Raw genomic sequence first — 14910 nt, forward strand, 5'->3', positions numbered from 1 at the left:
TAATTATCGGCCTAATTAAAAAATAATATTTAAAATAATTACCAACCCAATTCCATTGAAATTCCTTTTTTACCAGTGATTAAAGTCAATTGAAAACTTTCGGGCCCATACAATTAAAATACCCTATAGCTGAGCATTCACATATGCTTAAATTTCATCAACTGTTTTTAACTTCTAGTAGAAAGCTTTTAAGGCCAAATGGAGAACTTTCATTAATGAGCAGATAAACACTTTCTGCGATGTTCAAGGGTAGTTGAAAGAGAGAAATTGCTACATGAAAGTTGGAGCTTCAGGGACACATGTGGTCACATTATTTATATATATGTATATGTTATATATATATTTTATTGTTTTTTTTGAGGACGAAAAATGTGACCCTTGGAGGTAAATGATGTTCTTGGGCCTTTATTTGCATGTGGGTAAAAGCACTAGACGCTTTTGGATTGAGCTCAAGGGAGTGACAAGAGTGGAAAGTAATAGGGATCGTTGAGAGAATTCTCTGGTTAGGATGGAGGTAAGAGGTGTTGAGGCCAGAAGTCGCTTCTCGCCCCTTCGTTCCCACATCATTGACCTCCAGAGTGTTTACACACGAAGCGAGACACGGACAGCTGACAATTGGGATCTTCTTTACCCATCTCTAGTCTTTAGGTGCATCGAACTAACTATACAAGAAGATAGAAACGTGAGAAATATCTCGATGTGTGGGCATAGTGCGTGCAAGAGTGGTTGTTGTGGACAGCACAAGCTCCGGCTCCCACTGTGACTATATGGAAACTGTGGCCGCCTAGCTGTAACATTCTGTTGAGTATGAAAGCAGAGAATTAACATCAAAGGGCCTCTATGAAGTCTCTAGCGCCATCGAATTGAAGGCAGGACTAGTTTTCCTCTTAGGTTAAGTTACACGTGCATGGAAAAGACAGCAATTCTTCTTTCTAAGATTCCATGTTGTAAACATGGATTTGTTGTCCTTATCAGCAGTACTGTCAACCAGGCTTATAGTACATTGTCATAGGATTCTCAATAGTTCAACTTTGGACCCACAGACCCACTTTTTGATGGACAAGTTCAACAAGAGGCAAATGAACACGGGATCTACTTGTTCTACATACATCACATGACAGAGATGGCCGGCCCATGGAAAAATTAGAATCGTCTTGTTCAGCTCAGTTCAGTCACTCAGTCGTGTCCGACTCTTTGTGACCCCATGAATCGCAGCACGCCAGGCTTCCCTGTCCATCACCAACTCCTGGAGCTTACTCAACTCATGTCCATTGATGCCATCCAGCTATCTCATCCTCTGTCATCCCCTTCTGCTGCTCTCAATCTTTCCCAGCTTCAGGGTCTTTTCAAATGAGTCAGTTCTCCACATCAGGTGACCAAAGTATTGGAGTTTCAGCTTCAACATCAGTCCTTTCAATGAATAGTCAGGACTGATTTCCTTTAGGATGGATTGGTTGGATCTCCTTGCAGTCCAAGGGACTCTCAAAGAGTCTTCTTCAACACCACAGTTCAAAAGCATCAATTCTTTGGTGCTCAGCTTTCTTTATAGTCCAACTCTCATATCCACCCATGACTACTGGAAAAACCATAGCTTTGACTAGATGGACCTTTGTAGGCAAAGGAATTCTCTGCTTTTTTTCTTTTCTTTTTTTTTTTTTTTACTTTATTTTACTTTACAATACTGTATTGGTTTTGCCATACATTGCCATGAATCCATCACGGGTGTACATGCGTTCCCAAACATGAACCCCCCTCCCACCTCCCTCCCCATAACATCTCTCTGGGTCATCCCCGTGCACCAGCCCCAAGCATCCTGTATCCTGCATCAGACATAGACTGGCGATTCATTTTTACATGATAGTATACATGTTTCAATGCCATTCTCCCAAATCCCACCCTCTCCCTCTCCCTCAGAGTCCAAAAGTGTTCGCTCTACACATCTGTGTCTCTTTTGCTGTCTTTCATATAGGGTCATCATTGCCATCTTTCTAAATTCCATATATATGTGTTAGTATACTGTATTGGTGTTTTTTCTTTCTGGCTTACTTCACTCTGTATAATCGGCTCCAGTTTCATCCATCTCATTAGAACTGATTCAAATGTATTCTTTTAACGGCTGAGTAATACTCCATTGTGTATATGTACCACAGCTTTCTTATCCATTCATCTGCTGATGGACATCTAGGTTGTTTCCATGTCCTAGCTATTATAAACAGTGCTGTGATGAACATTGGGGCATATGTGTCTCTTTCAATTCTGGTTTCCTCGGTGTGTTCTGCACAACAAAGGAAAATATAAGCAAGGTGAAAAGACGGCCTTCAGAATGGGAGAAAATAATAGCAAATGAAGCAACTGACAAAGAACTAATCTCAAAATATACAAGCAACTCCGGCAGCTCAATTCCAGAAAGATAAACGACCCAATCAAAAAATGGGCCAGAGAACTAAATAGACATGTCTCCAAAGAAGACATACGGATGGCTAACAAACACATGAAAAGATGCTCAACATCACTCATTCTCAGAGAAATGCAAATCAAACCACAATGAGGTACCACTTCACACCAGTCAGAATGTCTGCGATCCAAAAGTCTGCAAGCAATGAATGCTGGAGAGGGTGTGGAGAAAAGGGAACCCTCCTACACTGTTGGTGGAATGCAAACTAGTACAGCCACTATGGAGAACAGTGTGGAGATTCCTTTAAAAATTGCAAATTCCCTGCTTTTTAATAGGCTGTCTAGGTTGGTTATACCTTTTCTTTCAAGGAGCAAGCCTCTTTTAATTTCATGGCTGCAGTACCATCTACAGTGATATTGGAGCCCCCCAAAATAGTCTCTCAATGTTTCCATTGTTTCCCCATCTATTTGCCATGAAGTGATGTGACCAGATGCCATGATCTTAGTTTTCTGAATGTTGAGTTTTAAGCCAAGAGTATTAAGCCTCTTTCAGTTTCATCAAGAGATGGCTGACCCATGGAAAATTAGAATGGTCTTGTAGATGTGCAGTAAAGAACCAACTTAGAGATGACAACACACGAGGTTGATATGTTGTTTCTCAATATGGTACATATTTTGACCTAATGGCCACTATGTGGTTCCCATATAGGTAGTACCATGTATATCCACACAGGTAGTATACGTGGTTTGAGAAAGTGAAGTAGCAGTGAACCCTCTCACTTTAACTCAGGGTAACATATATGGGAATCTGTTCTTTCCCTCCCCATGGATCTACACTCTCCTGGAATGAAGGTTTTAATACTATGAAAGTCACATGTTTTAGGGAATAAAGTCTATGTTTAAACTGTCACCTGGTCATTTTGGACTCCTCATCTAGATATACCAGTGGTCAGAGAGAGGAGTTACTAAATGCTGAGGGGTAATTATCGTGAAAAGATAGAGGGCAGGGAGAAATAGTCTGCACATAATTTCCTTGGAGTATCTCATGGTGTGTCCAGGCCCAGCAATAGAAAACCACATGAACAACGACAGCAACTCTAGCTCGGCCAAGGGACATAGTCACTGAAGTCCGACATCTATTCATCCTTCCTTGCGATGTAAATGCAAGTGTCCTTGAGCAGGAACAGAAGACTTCATCCTGGATGAGTCTGTTTATTATTAGGTAAATCACACCACACAATAAAATGGGTTTTTTTTTAATAATGAGATAATAATTAGGAAGGCGGCTAATAGGATGCTCATATTGGATAAGACATATAATATATAAATCTCTAAATGAGGAATGTGGTGCAATAAATCAAACACATACAGAAGAATTGTGGTACACCATTTATTGAGAAACATACAGGTAAAACCCAAAGTGATTGTAAAAGGAGAAAGCATGATACAAGAACTATGAGGGTAGCAAAAGAGAAAATATGATTATAAAGTTTTATGATAGGCTATACAAACCTATAGGAACATTCTGAGATCTGGTTTTCTTAAGTTACTCAGAAGAACTAGACGGTCAATCCTATTTTCAGAGTCAAAACCAAGACATACTTCCTTATCACACATGCAGGAAGTTGGCACATGGTCCTCCTACACCAGAGGAAGACAATTGGAGGAAGCCCCCCTGCACTCCGTCAAGCTACTTCACAAGCTCTTAAGCAAGGAGATGAGTAACTGAAATTCTGGTCGAGCATGTCAGTTGTCAGCACAGTCTAGGCAGTGATTTTGTTTTGTCCCCAGGTAGCAAGTCAATTAATAGAAGGTGCTGTATAGGGACAGTGGATGCTTGGCAAGGTGATCAGCAGCAGGAAGGCTGGCAGCAGCTGGACACACAGCTAGGGCGGCAGCGGGTGGTCCGACAGCAGGTGGTCTGACAGCAGACAGGGCGGCTGCAAGGCTGGCAGCAGCTGGATCCACAGCTCTGGGGCTTGGCAGCCAGGCAGGCAGCAGCATGTGGGGTGGTAGCAGGTTCTATGGCAGTACACGGGTGCACAGGAAGCTGGCTGACAGCAGTTAGAACCACCGCAGGTTTGTCCACAGCTGCTGGATCCACAGCAGGTGGGCTGACAGCAGCTGGTCACACAAGTAGGTTTGCAGCAGGTGGTTTCAGTGATTTGACAGCAAGTTTGGGGGCAGGAGGGCTGACAGCAGCTGGACTCACAGCAGGTGGGCTGGCAGCAGGTGGTCACACAAGTAGGCTTGAGGCAGGTGGTCCTGCAGCACGTGGTCTGACAGCTGATAGGGCGACAGCAAGGCTGGCAGCAGCTGGACCCACCGCAGGCGGGCTGACAGCAGGTGGTCACACAGGTAGGTTTGGAGCAGGTGGTCCTACAGCAGGTGTGTTCACTAGTCTGATAGCAAGTTGGGGGGCAGCAAGGCCGACAGCAGCTGTGCTCACAGCAGGTGGGCTGGCAGCACGGGGGAGCAGCAGGAGTGAGTCATTTTGTCAGTGGTGGAGTGTGGACTCCTGTTCAGAAGTGAGTTTCTCAGATTCTGATGACTACTTCTGTTCTGAGGCTTTTTATACACTGGACCCCCAGTGTTTGGGACCCAATAAGCAAGACTTTCCTTGTGTATGTCGTTTTTGTAGTCAATGGGAAATTATCCAAGAGGAAATGATTTCTTTAGTGTTTTGAGGCCTATTTTAAATTAGTGTTTGATCTTCTTTTTAATTATTACTAGTACTTAAGAACCATTTCCAGAAGTGAAAAAGAATAAGGAATCATCGCAGCAGCATCTCTGGTCATGTGACATCATCAGGTCATGGATAGTTCTTCCTGCCTTGGCCAGGGTCGGAACAGTCACCTTTTCTTTGTTCCTTTGACTGTGCTTAGGTTGAGACTTGCTGGATGCTGATGCATTCTGTGATGCATGAAGCCTGCTAAAGTCCAAGTCTGATCTCAGACAAAGTCTGAGATTCAAGATAATCACGTGTATCTATATACATGACTTTCTCTTTTTTAATTTTTTTGAAATATAATTTTATTTACTTTAATTGGAGGTTAATTACCTTACAATATTGTATTGGTTTTGTCATACTTCAGCATGAATCTGCCACAGGTATACACGTGTTCCCCATCCTGAATCCCCCTCCCACCTCCCTCCCCATACCATCCTTCTGGGTCGTCTCTGTGCCAGGACTTGGAAGCAACTTAGATGTCCATCAGCAGATGAATGGATAAGAAAGCTGTGGTACATATACACAATGGAATATTACGCAGCCATTAAAAGAATAGATTTGAATCAGTTCTAATGAGGTGGATGAAACTGGAGCCTATTATGCAGCGTGAACTAAGCCAGAAAGAAAAACACCAATACAGTATACTAACGCATATATATGGAATTTAGAAAGATGGTAACGATAACCCTGTATGCAAGACAGCAAAAGAGACACAGATGTATAGAACAGTCTTTTGGACTCTGTGGGAGAGGGAGAGGGTGGGATGATTTGGGAGAATGGCATTGAAACCTGTATATACATGTCTTTCAAATCAGTAGTGACTGACCTAAAATGTTTCCCAGCTTCATTAGGTACATTTAGGGTAGAACAACCTGTTGACAGGTTGTTCTTCACTAGCTTTTCAGCACCAAAGCTGGAATGCAGGCAAAAGCTCTACCCTGTTTTCAGGCAACATCAATGCATTAATGTCCCATAACTATTTTTAGCTGGATCAATCACCTCTGGTGAGACATCACAACTCGCACATGCTTTCTTTTATAATTTGTGACAAATAGGTAGATAGGATGATAAATTGATAGATTTATAGATTTCAATAGATGTGAAATGTGTCGGCCATAATTTCTTAGAGTTTTTCCTGTCCTCTCTTTCAGGTACACATGTAACAGTGTAACTTCCATGCCATAGGGAAAGCATACAACCAACAGCGGTGGAAACAATGAAAGTGTTTCAATATTTCACTACAGCAGTGTCATGTACTCTCCTGCTATGAGACTTCTGAACTCTACCGGTATGTATCTATCCTTGGTTGTTTGTTTTAAACTGAGCTGTAATTGACATGGCGTTATATTGTTTATAGGTGTTCCACATAATAATTTGATATTTGTAGATGTTGCAGAGTTATCACTGTAGGAAGTCTCGTTAACGTTAACATCTGTCACAATTGATAGTTACAAAGTCTTTTTTCTTGCATGAGAGCTTTTAAAATCTACTTTTCTAGCAACTTTCAAAGATTTCAGAATTATTAACTCTGGTCATTATGCTGTACGTTACATTCCCCATGCGTTTGTTTTATAAGCGGAAGCCTGTACCTTGTGATCCCATTTACCTGTTTCACCCACCCCAGCTCCTACCTCTGGCTACCATTGATGTGTTCTATCTGTGAGCTCAGTTTTGCAAAAAAATTTTTAAGATTCCGTGTATAAGTGAGATCACATGGTAATTGTCTCTCTCTAGCTTATTTCATTTAGCTTAATGTCCTCAAGGTCCATTCACATTGTCGTAAATGGGAAGATATCCCTCTATTCATCATTGAATAACATTCCATTATATAAGATGTTCCATGTTTTCTTTATCCATTCATCCATTGACAGACACTTTGGTTGTTTCCATGTCTTGGCTTGTGTAAACAGTGCTATCATGAACATGTGGCTGCATAAATATTTTTGAGTCAGTGTTTTTGTTTTCTTTAGAAAAATGCCAAGAAGTAGAATATTTAGATCATATTCTAGTCTCTCCATTTCCCATTTTTCACTTCTGAGGAATCTCCGTACCCCATACTGTTTTTCATAGTGGCTGCACCAATTCACATTTCAACTAACAGGAAATGGGGTTCCCTTTTTTCCATATTCTCATTAAAACTTTGTATGTCACCTTTTTATGATAGCCATGCTAAAACCAGTATGAACTGATATCTCATTGCGGTTTGACTTGCATTCTTGTTGATTAGTGATATTAAACACTTTTTCATGTATCTGATGGCCATTTGCATGTCTTCTTTGGAAAAGTATCTCTTTAGAACCTCTGCCCATTGTAAATGAGATTGTTTCATTTTGCTATAGACTCATGTGAGTTATGAGTGATGTGAGTAATTGAGTTACACATTGAATATCAACCCTTTATGAAAATATTTTCTCTCAATTCAACAGGTTTTCCTTTCATTTGGTTGATAGTTTCCTTTTCCAGGCATAAACTCTTTAATTAGTCCCACTTTTAGATCTGTTGCCTTTACTTTTGGTGTCAAACCCAAAAAGTCTACCCTGAGACCAGTGTCAAGCAGCTCACTATCTATTTTCTCTTCCAGGGGTTTTGTTAGCCCAGGTCTTAAGTTCAAGTTTTTAATCCATTTTGAGTTACCTATTTCACTCACCCCATCTCCTACCTCTGGCTACCATTGATATGTTCTATCTATGAGCTCAGTTTTACAAAAACTTTTTTTAAGATTCCATGTATAAGTGAGATCGCATGGTATTTGTCTCTCTCTAACTCATTTCATTTGGCTTAATGTCCTCAAGGCCCATCCGCATGGTCATAAATGGGAAGATAGCCCTCAGGAAGAGTCCATTGAGTCTGAGGAGTCCAGCTTCATTCTTTGGCACAGGGCTGCCCAGTTTTCCCACCACAATTTATTTAAAAGATTGCAATTTCCTTATTGTATTAATATATTCTTGGCTCCTTTGGAATAAATTAGTAGGCCATAGAATGTGTGGACTTATTCCTGGCCTCTTTATTCTATTCCACTGATCTAGGTGCCGGTTTTTTCCAATCCACACTGTTTTGTTAGTATAGCTCTGTAATACTGTTTGGAATCAAGGAAATGATGCTTCCAGCTGTGTTCTTCTTTATCACTATTGCACTGGCTATTTTGTGGTTCCATACACATTTTAATTGTTTTCCTTCCTTCTGCCATTGGAACTACATTATCATTTTATCCTTTCTACACTATCATTTTATCACTTCTACTGCTATTGACTGTATGTTTTCCCATTTCATGGCAATCATAGTCTAGCATATATATCTAGAAGAGAGAAAATGAGGCCTAAAAGCTTTAAGAACTTGTGGCTAAGATTCCACATTTGTTGGAATATGTAAATTTGCAGATTCAAACATACCTTAGTTATTCTCCTATCTAACCCACTTGTCACAAATTATAGAAGAAAGTATATGCAAGTTGGGATGTCTCACCAGAGGTCATTAGCCTAACTAGAAAACAGCAGTGAAGCAGTAAGGAAGGGATGCTGTTTGAAAATAGGATTCAGCTTGGCCTCTGTTCCAGTTTTGGTGCTGATTTTCATTTGAAAAACAATGTGGCAACCATCCTCCACTCAGATGACCCTGATAAAACTGGGAAACATTTCAAACCAGTTGCCAAATGTAGTTATATATAGATAGATACATGTGGAAGTCTTAACTCTGACTTTGTCGGAGATCAGGCTTGAACTCAAGCAGGCTTCATTCATCACAGAATGCATCAGCATCCCAACCCTTTCGAGGCACGCCTCAATCTAAGTAGAGCCAAAGGAACAAAGCTGTGAAAAGAGAACAGTTCTGCCCTTCACAGAGCCAGCAGGAACTACCCCATGACCAGATGATGCCACATGACCAGAAATGCTGCTGGTGATGATTCCTGATCTTTTCATTTCTAGGAAGGATTCTTAAGTACTAGACCCAACTAAGGAAAAGATCAAACACTGATTTACAGAGGCCTCTCTATAAAACACTAAGAAGGCAACTTCCTCCATGACAATTATCCAAAACTACAACCATAACATAAATAACAACCAGGAAAGTCCTGCTTATTGGTCCCAACATTGGGGGTCCAGGATATAAAAGCCCAGAACAGGAGAAGCCCTCAGAATCTGAGAAACTCATCTCTGAGCCGGAGTCCACCCTCCACCACTGACACAATGACCCCCTCGTGCTGCTCCCCGCACTGTCAGCCCACTTGCTGCAGGACCACCTGCTGTGAGTCCAGCTGCTGCAAGCCCTGCTGCCCCCCCACTTGCTGTCAAACCACCTGCTGCAGGACCACCTGCTGCAAACCTACCTGTGTGATCAGCTGCCCCCTGCCCACCTGTTGCAGCAAACCCTGCTGTCAGCCCACCTGCTGTGAGTCCATCTGCTGCCAGCCCTCTTGCCCTCCAACTTGCTATCAAACTAGTGAAACCACCTCCTGTAGAACCACATGCCACAAGCCTACTTGTGTGACCACCTGCTGTCAGCCTACCTGCTGTGGGTCCAGCAGCTGCGGACAAACCTTCAGTGGGTCCAGCTGCGGCCAGCCTTGCTGCCAGTCGGTGTACTGTGCCCCTGTGTACTGCCACAGAATCTGCTACCACCCCACGTGCTGCTGCCTGCCTGGGTGCCAAGCCCAGGAATGTGGGTCCAGCTGCTGCCAGCCTTGCAGCCGCCCTGTGTGCTGTCAGACCACCTGCTGCCGCCCCAGCTGTGTGTCTACCTGCTGTCGGCCTTCCTGTTGCTGATCACCTCACCAAAGCACCCCTGTCTCCTAGCAACACTTTATAGCAACTGAGTTGCTACTTGGGGACAAAAAATGATTTCTTAGACTTTGCTGACAACTGGTATGCTCTACCAGAATTTGTTAACCCATCTGCCTCTTTAAAAGCTTATAAATCAGCTTGATAGAGTGCAGAGGGTTTCCCCCAGTTGTCTTTCTCTGGTGTAAGAGGATCATATGCCAGGCATCTTTGATAAGGAATTATGTCTCGGTTTTGGTTCTGAAAATAGGACTGACCATGTTGTACTTCTAAGTAGCTTAGGAAAACAAGTCCTCATAATGTTTCATTAGGTTTCTGCAGCTTATCATAATTAACATAATCATACGTTTCTCTATCAATATTCCCATGGCTCTTGTGACCTGCGTTTTCCTTTTATGGTACCTTTGAATTGTCTTCCTAGAGGCAGTAGTCTTGCCTGTGTGTTTCTCAATAAATTCTTTGCCATAATCTTCCTACATTATGTTTGATTTTTACATGGCATTCCTGATATAGAGATTTAAGTACATACTACATACTATATGCATTATCCATTATGAGTATCATGTTAGCTCTCAGAATCAATTATTAGCTCATTAAGTAAATTGTGTAGTATGCTTTAGCTAACAATGAACACACTCTTCAAGGATAGAGTCTTCTGTTCCTGCTCAAAGGTGTTTACCTTTACATCCCAAGGAAACCGATGCTTGCACCTCAGTGACTAAGCTGTAGTTGTTGTCTTTGTTTATGTACGGTTGCTGGGCATGGACACACCCTAAGGCACGCCAAGGAAATTACGTCCAGACTATTTCTCCCTACTCTCTACCTCTTCTTGATAACCATCCCTCAGCAATTAGTAACTGTAGAAGAACCCCTGTCCCCACACAACACCTTATGTTAACTGACTTGCTACTGAGGACAAAAAATAACTCCTTAGACTTTGCTGACAACTAGTATGCTCCACCAGAATTTGTTACAAATCTCTCTTAAAAAAACTTGTGAATCAGCTTGATGGAGTTCAAAGAGCTTCCCACTGGTCTACCTACATGAGGAATGCAAACTGATCAGATGATGAACATGACTGAGTGACTGAACTGAACTGAACTGATATTCCTTCAAAGAGATGTGACTTTCACAGTGTTAAAGCCTTCAATCCTGGATGGGAAGCACAGATTCCCAAGAATGTTACCTTGAGTTCAGTTGAGAGGATTCACTCCTACATCACTTTCAGAAACCATGTGTACTACCTCTGTGGATATATTTGGTCCTACCTAAGAGGAATCAGGTAATGGTCTTTGGGTCAAGATATACACCACATCCAGAAGACACGATATCAAAACCATGTGTTGTCACCTCTAAGTTGGTTCTTTGCTCCACATTTGCAAGACCACTCCAATTGTCCATGGGGCCAGTCATCTCTGTCATGTGATGTATCATAGAACAGGTAGCTGTCATGTTCGTGTGCCAGTTGTTGGTCTTGTTCTTCAAAAAGTAGGTCTCTTGGTCCAAACTGATGCTATTCAGAATCCTATGCCAATACTACTCTAGCCAACAGTACAGCTGATAGGGATGAGAAATCCATGTTTAGAACATGCAGTCCTAGAAAGGAGAACCTGTCTCTTTTCCTACTAGTCTGAGAGGATAACTTGCCTTTGTGTGGCGTGGTGAATGAGTTATGACGCTAGCGCATCGGTGCTCAGCAACATTCTCTGCTTCTGACTGGCAGCACGCAGAGCAGGGGCAGCCATGGTGAGAGGGAGCCTATACTACTGGGTTCACACAATCCTCTATCACTGCCAGTGGAAGCTTTGTTCATGCTCCCTTGTGCAAATATTGATGCACCCGAAGACAGAGATGGGATGAGCTGTTCCACATTTGTAGTTGTCTAGTGCCTTCTCTATCATGAACACTCTGAAGATCATGATGTGGGACACAAGTGGGAAATACTTTCTGTCCTCAACCCATCTCTATATAAATAATTATTCTCCAAGTCTCCTTATGTTCCTGCCTTGCTTCTCCCAAGCTCAATCCAGTCAGGGCTTTCACCACTTGTAAACAGCCAACGAACATCACTGTGAGGCCACTTTTCCGCAAAATAAATATGTCGTGCCCACGTGTACTGTTGATTGTTCACTGTAACTGTTTTCTCTTTCCACTGCCTTTGAAGAGCAAAAGTGTTATCTGTAGTACTCAAAATTCTCCACCTGGTATAAAAACTTCTGTGGGGCTATGGACTGGTGAAACTTAAGGCACTGTATGTTTATATATTATGATCAATTAGATTTTGCAAGAATCAAGTGCAGTTATTACCTGTGTATTCTTTAGTCATTGAGGGCAGAACAAAACTCTACTGTTCTCCTTGGATGTGGTACAAGTTCTCATACCTTCCAATAGCTTGACTTTGTTGCTCTTCAGTCTCTCTGCTGTATCCAATTCTTGGCAACCCATGGACTGCAGCACATGAGGCTTCCCTGTCCTTCACCATATCCTGGAGCTTCCTGAAGCTCATGTCCATTGAGCCGGTGATGCCATCCACCCATCTCATCCTCTGTCATCCCCTCCTCCTCCTGCCTTCTATCTTCCCAGCATCATGGTATTTTCCAATGAGTCAGGTCTTTGCATCAGGTAGCAAAAATATTGGAGCTTCAGCTTCAGCATCAGTTCATCCAATGAAAATTCAGGCTTAATTTCCTTTAGGATTGACTGGCTTTATCTCTTTGCAGTCCGAGGGATTCTCACACCACAGTTCAAAAGCATCAATTCTTTGGCACTCAGCTTTCTTTAAGGTCCAACTCTCATATCGAAACATGACTATGGGAAAAACCATAGCTTTGACTATAGGGAACTTTGTCAGCAAAGTAATGTCTCTGCTTCTTTATATGCTATCTAGGTAGGTCATAGCTTTTCTTCCAAGGAGCAAGCCTCTTAATTTTATGGTTGCAGTCACCATTTGCAGTTATTTTGGAGCCCAAGAAAATAAAATTGGTCACCGTTTTCATTGTTTCCCCATCTGTATGCCATTAGAGGTGGGACTGGATGCAATAATCTTAGTTTTTTGAATGCTGAGTTTTAAGCCTTATTTTCACTCTCCTCTTTCACATTCAACAAGAAACTCTTTAGTTCCTCTACGCTTTCTGCCGTAAGGGTGGTGTCATCTACATATCTGAGGTTATTGATATGTCTCCTGGCAATCTTGATTCCAGCTTGTGCTTCATCCAGCCTGGCATTTCGCATGATGTACTCTGCATATAAGTTAAATAAACGTGGTGACAATATATAGCCTTGAGGTACTCCTTTACCAATTTTGAACCAGTCTGTTATTCCATGTTCGATTCTAATTGTTGTCTCTTGACCTGCATACAGGTTGCTCAGGAGACAGATATGGTGGTCTGGTATTCCCATCTCTTGAAAACTTGGAAGTTTATTTCTAATTTTGTGTTAAGTCAGGCAAAACCAGTACAATATTATAATTAGCCTCCAATTAAAATAAATAAATTTATATTTAAAAAAATGAATTCAGTAGTTACAGCAAAAAAAAAAAATAGTGAGGCATATAGGTGCTTCCCAGGGGTGCTAACGGTAAAGAATCCGCCTGCCAGTGCAGGAGACTTAAGAGACAAGGGTTTCATCCCTGAATTGGGAAGATCCCCTGGAGGAGGGCATGACAACCCTCTCCAGTATTCTTGCCTGGAGAATCCTATTTACACAGGAACCTGTTGGCCTATTTAGTCCATAAGTTTGCAAAGAGTTGGACATGACTGAAGCAACTTAGCATGCACCCATGCAGGCATACAGTGTTAAACAAGAGACAAAACCTTAGATTATCATGAAACAAGTAAGGGAAAAAACCAGTTCTCTAGTGATGAATAGATTTGTTTTTATGTGATATTCTTGATAATATAACAATTGTGTTTTTTCAAAGCCATCTGCTTATAGACCGGTTGACCCGTAAAAGCAGGGGGAAGAGAAAGAAAACACTTGTAGATTAATACATAAGTGGTTCAGGATGGGGAACACGCATATGCCCATGGCGGATTCATGTTGATGTGTGGCAGAACCAATACAATATTGTAAAGTAAGATAATAATAATAATGATAAAAATACACAAGTGGACATAATATGAAAGAAAGTAGTGGAAAATTAACACAACATTGTAAATCAACTATAATTAAATAGAAATAAGTTAAAAATAAAAAATGATAACATAATGTATATGAAAAGTATGTTCCTTACATTCTCCCAATAAGACTAGTGAGTGGCTGAACAAGAATTTGAGTACTCTTCCATATGATTCCATACTCTTCCCGTAACTAAGTGAGTGATAGTTGCTCAGTTGTGTCCGACTCTTTGCAACCCCACGGACTGTAGCCTGTCAGGTTACTCTGTCCATGGAATTCTCCAGGCAAGAAGACTAAGAGCTGTGGTCTTTCCTTCCTTTATAGAGATTTTATGGTTGAAGATAAAATCAGAAGCACAATCTAAGAGTGAGTTTAGTAAAGAAAGTGCGTGCACGCATGCTAAGTCTCTTCAGTCGTGTCTGACTCTGTGATCCATGGACTGTAGGCTGGCGGGTGCCTCTGTTCATGGATTCTCCAGGCAGGAATACTGGAGCGGGTTTTTATGCCTTTTTTCAAGGGAATTTTCCCTCCCCAGCGATCTCTTATGTCTCCTGCATTGGCAGGCAGGCAGGTTCTTTATCACTAGTGCCACCGGGGAAGTCCAGTACAGAAAGTGAATAATGTAAATTGGAAACATCTTAAAAAGGCACAGACACACTCATAAGAATAATAACATATGTTCATGCATTTCAATGGTATTTCATTCCACTAAACCATAATCCAGTACATTTAGAATATTTAGAGAAAATATTTAGACTTAATCTTAACACTATAGATCTAGTTGGAAAGGTTAGTGACTGGGGCCTCAGGGAAAAATGAATATCTGCAGTCAGTAGGGAAATGCTGGGCATTGTCCAAAATGCACCCTGGGAGGTGGGAAAGTACATGCCAGGG

The 14910-nt window shown here is 41.7% G+C and overlaps 1 protein-coding gene and 1 pseudogene across 1 annotated transcript; one reads left to right on the plus strand and one right to left on the minus strand.

The window, feature by feature from the left end:
• Nucleotides 1-3751: 3751 nt before the first annotated feature.
• Nucleotides 3752-4880, minus strand: LOC108635124 (annotated as a pseudogene).
• A 4361-nt stretch (nt 4881-9241) lies between these two features.
• LOC102174594 (keratin-associated protein 9-9-like) lies at nt 9242-10376 on the plus strand. The gene has a single exon (XM_005693808.3). The coding sequence runs from the start codon at nt 9310-9312 to the stop codon at nt 9883-9885; it is 576 nt and encodes a 191-aa protein (XP_005693865.2). The 5' UTR covers nt 9242-9309; the 3' UTR covers nt 9886-10376.
• Nucleotides 10377-14910: the final 4534 nt, after the last annotated feature.

This window comes from Capra hircus, unplaced genomic scaffold, assembly GCF_001704415.2.
Source record: "Capra hircus breed San Clemente unplaced genomic scaffold, ASM170441v1, whole genome shotgun sequence".
NCBI lineage: Eukaryota > Metazoa > Chordata > Mammalia > Artiodactyla > Bovidae > Capra > Capra hircus.

What these genes read in the sequence shown, in the direction of transcription:
- LOC102174594 (XM_005693808.3), top strand. Translation starts at nt 9,310, where the DNA reads ATGACCCCCTCGTGCTGCTCCCCGCACTGTCAGCCCACTTGCTGCAGG.